At 44.1% G+C, this 8,563-nt stretch overlaps 1 protein-coding gene across 1 annotated transcript in view; it reads left to right on the forward strand.

Annotated features, from left to right (window-relative positions):
- Positions 1-420: 420 nt before the first annotated feature.
- The window catches only part of LOC108182487 (uncharacterized), an 8,423-nt gene continuing 280 nt past the window's right edge, over positions 421-8,563 (forward strand). The window contains exons 1-3 of the mRNA XM_088650117.1: positions 421-998; positions 1,316-1,509; positions 2,076-8,563. The exon at positions 2,076-8,563 is cut by the window's right edge and continues 280 nt beyond it. Coding sequence (XP_088506243.1) covers positions 2,425-6,039 — 3,615 coding nt within the window. The 5' untranslated portion in view covers positions 421-998; positions 1,316-1,509; positions 2,076-2,424 and the 3' untranslated portion in view covers positions 6,040-8,563. The remainder of the gene's footprint in view (positions 999-1,315; positions 1,510-2,075) is intronic.

Raw genomic sequence — 8,563 nt, forward strand, 5'->3', positions numbered from 1 at the left:
AAATAAAAAAAATGCATAAATCTCCATATCTACATCCCACTTATCTATTTTTAAAGAACTGCCACTCAAATATCATTTGATAAGAAAACGGTGTTGCACACTCCACTGAAGACATCCATAAGCCTACATAGTTATTTTCGTTTGCGAAGCGCATAAATTTGTTTCCAAACTACTTCTTTTTTTTTTATTAGAATATGCAAAAATCTTACAAATACAAGAAAACATCAACAAATAACCAATACAAAGCAACGAAACAAAAACAAAACAAAAACAACAACAATATAGTGAGGTACTGGTATGTGCGTGAGTGTGTGCGTGTGAGTGTGAGTGTGTGTATGCATGTAAAGGTAACTTAGTGGACAGGTCAGAGTACATACATTAGAAACAATAACAGTCAATAAATGAAGCAAGTGTCACAGATATAGATAAAACATAGAAAGAAACCAGTTAATAAAAAAGGTCACAGTGCATTTAAACAACGCCTACTATCTGCTGCTCTAGATTACCCCCTAGCGGACACTCCATGAATTACGTTTGTCATTTTCTTTTTACCTGTTCTTTGTATTTTTTATTTTTAATGAATCCAATTTATTTAATAGTATATTTTAATGATGATATTGATCTTTAAACCACTACAGAGACACAATTCTTTCATCTACAGTTACACACGAGAGGAGTATCAGTGCAGCGACACAACAGGACAACTCCTGAGCCTCTCAATGCCTGTGCTGTTCTCATCAGAGCAGTCACACATGGGGAATATAACACAAGCTGTGCTAGACTTCATGAAGAAAGATTAGAGTATATATGGGAAAACATTCATTTTGTTCTCTACAAATCTACATTGAGCTCTATGACACTGATTTGACCAAACTGTAAACATATTATTATTATTATTATTATTATATACGCTCCAGTACAGCAGGTGGCGGTATTCAGCTTTACGCTGCTCTCTGTAACTCGCCACACAGGAAGAAGAAGAAGAGGAGGATATCCAGGTATGTGTTTGTTCTGTCTTCTCTGTGTCGAGTGTTTATACTGCTTCAGGTAAAAATCACTCTAGTAAAATGTAACTCCGCAGGTGCTTTGATAACCCTGCAGCTGTTTGACTCTTCTCTGCTCTGTTTAGAGTGTTTGCTCCTTTAGAAACGAAAGTGAAAGTGTTTAGTTGTGTCGCCATTTTAAACAGACGAAATCCACCATTTACAACGCAGAACAGCTTTAAATCTTTAATGTCATGACTAAACCTGTAAGCTTTATGTGAATGTGTGTATGATGTTATAATCAAACGGGTGACGCTGTGATTCTTCATCAGTTTACTCGTGATGAGCTTCTGGATTTGAGTGTCTCAGCTGCTGATCTATTCCTGCATTCAGCTGAATTATGAAGGCTGATCAATGACTGGAGATCTGTGATTGTTCATCAGTTTCTGCTGGAGATCAAACTCTTCAGGTCCATCATGGAGGACACACACACACCTGGAGATCTGGATTTGTCTACAGGATGCAGGTATTAGACCTACACGTGACATTTCATATGATTATTTTCAACAGGAAGTTGAATGTGCTGACTCATCTGAGTGAGACGCGATTGCCATCCGTGAGATATTGTGAAGTGCGGGGTAAAGTTATTGCCAAGTGAGTTTGTTCCTTCATATCATGTTTGTAATTACCCTTGTATGCTTGATATTAAGTGCGTGATGTTGTTAATGACCCGCGATCGGCCGCGAGCATTAGTTTCCGTGTAAACCAAAAGTGAAAGTGCTGCTACCATCAGCATCGCGGCTAATCCCGATGTCCTCGTTGAGATCTCGTTTGTTTTATTATGATTCAGTTTACTATATTCTACATTTGTTATGCCTTATGCTGTCACATGCCCTTTATATAATGCAGCTTTAGTCATAGATGTCTATTTATATTCTGTTTACATTCAGCATACATTAGTCTATTGACTGCACTTTAAGAGAGCTGCAAATACTGTGTTGTTTGGTTTGGGATATTTATTGTGTCAGTACATATATATATATTTTCGTGTTTGATATTTTATTATTTATGTATACTTATTGTTTATTACAGGAAACTACCTCCCTGCTCATAAATAAAAGATTGAAATTATCTCCTGACTCCTACTCCTTAACCAGAGTGCTAAAGTGGTCAGCAACATTTTAAGAACTGGCATTCTAAATTGGGCAATACCCAACAAATGGTCCTTCGAGCCGGAGCACTGACTGCTTCAGAATGTCAGCAGATGGCAATCCAACATCTCCTTCTCATGCCAGACCATTACGACAATGTCAAGCCCCCAGGTATCTAGAGGATTATGTCCTTGACTCCCATCACCGACCTGCCCTCACCTCTAGTACGGTTCAAAGTGTAATGGAGGAGCCAAAAGGCGCAGCAGCCGCAGTGTATTCGAGTCAAATTAATGGAAACCATAAACGAGAAGGACAAAGAAGAAAATGCTGAAATGCACAGTCTTCTCAGGAAATTAGAGCAGCTCAAGAAACGGAAACAGCGCAGAGAGGAGATGATGGAGCACATTACGTCTTTCATAAGGGAGGAACAGGGAAATGAGAACAATGAACCAGTACAGTCTTCTCCTGCATCTTCTAATCCATCAAGTCCTCCACCCTTACCCTCATGGGAAACAGTACCACAATCAGAGCACCAAGTTGCTGCAGGCTTATCAATGGGACCAGAGGAGAAGTCACATCAGATGTCAGCTATGGTTTCTAGACCAACGGTGGGGAGCCATAATGCTGCTTATGAATCAGTCAATCAGAGTTGTCCACAAACTACAGGTTTTTTGTGTTCCCCTCCCTCATCTGGCATGGCATCTCCTGTTCCCCATCTGCCACAGTCACAGCTATATGAGCCCATGTCCTCTCAGGCTCCCAGACCTCTCCCTAGGCAGGAACAAGCTAGCACTGCTCATTCAGAACGATCATTCCACCCCCTTGAACCACAGGTGATTTCGCCAACACCAGTCTATCCACGTTCTATGGCACCTTATGGCTATATTGCAACACCATACTCACAAATGCAGTTGGTGAATGCACCCAATTCACACAATCTTGCCCCTCCGTATCAAGCAATGATGTCATCAACATTACTTCCCCAAAATATGTTCTCAGGCCCAATGCCTTCAGTGAGCACGGCTGCAGTCGCACCACAGTTGGTCACAGCTCAGGTAGCAGCACCACCCAATGGTAGTATACCTCAACGTGCTTTATACAGCCCCCCAAAACCAAAAATTCCAGACTTCACAAACGACAGTGAACGAGATTTTGCTAATATGAAGCTAGCATTGGACAATTTGCTTGAACCTTACCCTGAACTAACAGAAAAGTACAAATACCATGTACTATTGGAGCATCTTAAACTTCCTGAAGCTCAGATGATAGGGCAGTCATGTAGGCATCATCCATATCCCTATTCAGCAGCTATGCAAGCACTTCAATTACAGTATGGTCAGCCCCATCAACTGGCTCAAAGTGAAATAGCAGCCATCCTCACAACACCAGATGTAAAGCCCAATGATGGTCATAGCTTTCAGAGTTTCGCTTTGAGAGTTCATCTTCTGGTCAGTATGCTGCTGTCACTAGAGGGACCCCGAGGGATGGAGCTTAACTGTTGCTCGTATGTGGACCGCTTGCTTAGCAAGCTACCAAAATACCTTCGAGATGGCTTCATTGAGTTCCTACAACAGCAGGGAAAACTTAATGCCTTAAGTTTGAACCCTTATAATCTGCAAGACTTCGCTGGGTGGCTACAAGTCAAAGCACAGCAGCAGCGGCTGTCTAATCGACTAATGCAACGCTATCAACATGAAAGGCCTTCAAGTATTGGAAAGGAGAAAACTCAAGCCAGAACAAAGGGGACAAGCTTAGTACTTTATCAGGGTGCGGCCCCCAATGAGACTGCTCTCCCTACCCATCCTAAAGAGAACAAACAAAGGAAGCCACTTAAGGTACAATGTCTGTTCTGCAATAGTAAAGAACATTACATTACACGCTGCGACAATATCAAAGAGCAGTCAGTCGCAGAGCTCCATAAATGGATTTCAGATGGAAGGCGATGCTGGAAATGTGCAAGATTTCATGCACCAGAGATGTGCAACCTCAAAAAGCCATGCAGTGACTGTGGTAGAATACATCTAAAGGTGCTCCATCGTATCGCACCTAATGATCAACCAAACACATCAGGTACGCCAGAGAGTCGTATTTACCTCACCCCTGCCAGTGTGACCTGTAGAGTGCTTCTTAAAGTGGTTCCAGTGTTGCTACATGGCAAGTTCAAATCAGTAGAAACCTATGCTATACTAGATGATGGAGCGCAACGAACTATTGTCTTACCTATGGCTGCACAGATGCTTCAGTTGAAAGGTGAACCTGAAGTACTGACTTTACGCACAGTGCGAGCAGATGTTACCCATCTTTCTGGATCCAAGATTAATCTGGAAATTTCCCCAAAAGGCGAACCCAATAAACGTTTTCAGATACTTGACGCCTTCACAGCTTCCGGTTTGGATCTAGTTGAGCAATCATATCCAGTACAGAGACTTCAAAAGCTGTATGCTCACCTTAGAGGGCTCCCTCTACAGTCCTTCCACAACGTACGCCCACTAGTACTGATCGGATCAGATCATGTTCATCTTATCACAGCCGATAAGCCAGTCCACCAAGGAATCAAAGGTGGCCCAGTTGCAATACACACAGCCCTCGGATGGGCATTACAAGGAGCAGAGAAGAGCACACCAATCCACAATTCAGTACAGCAGTGTCTTTTTACAGCGGCCTCCTGTCCCAATGACTTGCTTTATCGCAGTGTTGAAAAGTTATGGCAACTGGACATCTTGCCTTATCGAAATGAGAAACTGGTGGTTCGTTCCAGGGAAGACCAAGAAGCAATCAAACTTCTTGAGTGCAAAACACAGACAATTAATGTGGAGGGTGTCCAGCGGTATGCCACCCCTCTCCTGCGCAAACCTGGGGCTCCTACACTATCGAGTACGACTCGATCTGTCATGCCTACTTTGAGAAGTATTGAGAGGAAACTCCAGAGAGACCCTGAGAAAGCAACCATCTACTCTCGTGAGATTGAGAAGCTCATTAAAGCAGGCTATGTCACTAAAATTTGTCCAGAAGAAATCAGCCAGTCTAAAGAGGCCTGGTACATACCCCACCACCTGGTGTGTCACAATGATAAACCAAGACTGGTCTTCAATTGCTCATTCAGGTCTCAAGGTCAGTCTCTGAACGATCAACTTCTCCCAGGGCCTGCACTTGGTCCATCATTATTGGGCGTTCTTTTAAGATTTCGTCAATACAATGTGGCTGTAAGTGCAGATATCAGGGGAATGTTCCATCAGGTTCGCTTGTTACCTGAGGACAGACCTCTTCTCCTCTTCATTTGGCGAGATCTGCAATATGAGAATTGTCCAGATGTATATGAATGGCAGGTTTTGCCATTTGGTACAACCAGTAGCCCATGTTGTGCCATTTTTGCTGTGCAGCAGCATGCTCGCAATAATCAAGAGAGCTACCCAAGTGCTTTACAGACATTCCAGCAAAGCTTCTATGTGGACAATTATCTAGCGAGTTTTCCCACCACATCGGAAGCCAGGGTGTCCGTTGATCAACTGCGCAGCCTACTAGCTACAGGTGGCTTTGACCTTAGACAATGGGCTAGCAACCAGCCCGCAGTGATCTCGCATCTACCCACTGAGGCAAGATCTTCAGCTGCAGAACAGTGGCTTGCACAAAATAGAACTGATCCAATGGAACCAACTCTGGGCCTCAGGTGGAACTGTGCTGCTGATACACTGGGATACCACTATCGTCCAATAGAACATGCTACCCTGACAATGAGAACAGCGTATCAAATACTAGCCACACAGTATGATCCACTGGGCTTCATTGTGCCCTTTACCACGCGAGCCAAGGTGCTCATTCAACAGTTGTGGTCTAAAAAGCGAGATTGGGACGACCCAAATTTACCACAAGATCTCATGAATGGGACACATGGGACAATGAGTTAAAACATCTCAGCGATATAACCATACCTCGTTGCTACTCATCTATTCCCCATGATGCACAACAACAGTACGAACTACATGTGTTCTGTGACGCATCCGAATGGGCTTATGGGGCTGTGGCTTACTTGGTGGAGTATGCAGATGTTATTCATTCAACCTTTGTCATGGCCAGATCAAGAATTGCACCTTAGAGGCAACAATCCATACCTCGACTGGAGTTATGTGCTGCACTAGCAGGTGCACAGCTGGCAAAGCTCCTGAAGGAGGAGATCACCCTTAAAATCCAGCAGATAGTTTTATGGACTGATTCTACAACTGTGCTAGAGTGGCTCCAGTCCGATTCATGTCGATTTAAAGTTTTTGTTGGAACACGGGTCTCAGAAATCCAGGATCTGACTGAGCATAATACTTGGCGCTATGTTGACACACAGCAAAACCCAGCAGATGATATCACCAGGGGTAAACCACTCCAAAGTTTTACCATTCCTGGGCGCTAGAGTCAGGGACCCTCATTCCTAAACCTGGGTCCTGAGCACTGGCCAAAAAGACCTGAACCATCAAGGTCAGAAGGATTACCTGATTTAAAGGGTGCCAATATCTGTTGTTTAATGACTGTGGTGCCAGATCATACTTTCCCCGATGCCACTCATTTCCATACATGGAAAGAGTTAGTGGAAGCGACTCGACAGGCCGATGGAAAGGCGGCAGGTAGTCAACCAGATACGCAACTCATGGACCATCGCACAGCAGAATTGGAATTAATAAAAGGGTGTCAGGCTCAAAGCTTTCCTGAGGAGACCGCAGCCCTCAAAATGCACAAACCTGTACCAAATCACAGTCGATTAAGATGTCTTGCTCCAGAGTGGGATCCGGTGATGGAGGTAATCAGAGTCGGAGGCTGGAAAGCCTAAATGCTGAGGAAACTCACCCTATAGTATTAGACCCACAGCATCCAACCACAAAGCTTCTCATCAAAGAGTTTGATGAGCGCCTGCTCCACCCAGGTACAGAAAGAGTGTACGCCGAACTTCGGAGACAATATTGGATCTTGAGGGGGCGGCAAGCTGTTAAACATCACCAGCTTAAATGTTCATCATGCCAACGATGGAGAGCTCAGCCTAAGGTACCAAAAATGGCAGACCTACCACCAGAGCGGCTCAGGATTCTTTGCCCACCATTCTACTCTACTGGAGTAGACTGTTTTGGTCCATATCAGGTAAAAATAGGCAGACGAGTGGAGAAACGTTGGGGAGTCATTTTTAAATGTCTCACAACAAGAGCGGTTCACATTGAGCTCCTCAACTCCATGGATGTGGATGCCTTCTTGCTTGCTTTGCGACGATTCATAGCCAGACGTGGCAGACCAAAGGAGCTTAGGTCAGATTGTGGTACAAACTTCCGTGGGGCTGATCGAGAGCTAAGAGAAGCCTTTGCTGCCATGGAATCCCCATTAAAAGAGCGGCTAGCTGATCATCAGATCACATTTAAGTTCAACCCTCCTCATGCACCGCATTTCGGTGGCACTTGGGAACGAGAGGTTCGTTCCATAAAGACTGCTCTACGGGCAGCAGTTGGTGGCCTGTCTGTCTCAGAAGATGTCCTCACTACCGTATTAGTAGAGGTAGAGGGCATTTTGAACTCAAAACCGCTTGGATATGCCTCCACTGATATTGCAGATCCAGATCCTATTACACCAAACCTTCTCCTCATGGTGCGGCGGGATGCGTCACTCCCACAAGTGACTTATGCTTCAGGGGAAATGGGACGGCGCAGATGGCGCCTTTGTCAAAATCTTGTGGATCAGTTCTGGACTCAGTTTACAAGGAATTACTTGCCCACATTACAAACCCGCCAAAAGTGGCAAACTTCATCCGACAATCTAAAAGTGGGTTCAGTGGTTTTGATTGTTGACCCACAATTGCCCAGGGCTCAGTGGCCCATTGGCAAAGTAGCCGAGACTGTTATCAGTGATGATGGATGTGTAAGATCTGCAAACATAAATGTTCAAGGTAAAGTGTACACTAGGCCAGTAGCCCGGCTCATTCAGTTGCCAGCCTTTCAAGATGACAGTAAAGACTCTTAAAGAATTCTCTTTACTTGCACATTTGCTGTTCAAATGTGGGGGCGGCTGTTCTGAATTCTTTATACTATGGCTGTAACACGATTTACTGAGTGTTCTGTAAAAGGCTTATATTATGAATGTAGGATGTAACTTCCGGAGGATGCATATTTGAGTCCATATATGAGAAGTTGAATGTGCTGACTCATCTGAGTGAGACGCGATTGCCATCCGTGAGATATTGGGAAGTGCGGGGTAAAGTTATTGCCAAGTGAGTTTGTTCCTTCATATCATGTTTGTAATTACCCTTGTATGCTTGATATTAAGTGCGTGATGTTGTTAATGACCCGCGATCGGCCGCGAGCATTAGTTTCCGTGTAAACCAAAAGTGAAAGTGCTGCTACCATCAGCATCGCGGCTAATCCCGATGTCCTCGTTGAGATCTCGTTTGTTTTATTATGATTCAGT

The sequence above is a fragment of the Danio rerio genome, chromosome 4, assembly GCF_052040795.2.
Source record: "Danio rerio strain M-AB ecotype USA chromosome 4, GRCz13ab, whole genome shotgun sequence".
NCBI classification, from domain to species: Eukaryota; Metazoa; Chordata; class Actinopteri; order Cypriniformes; family Danionidae; genus Danio; species Danio rerio.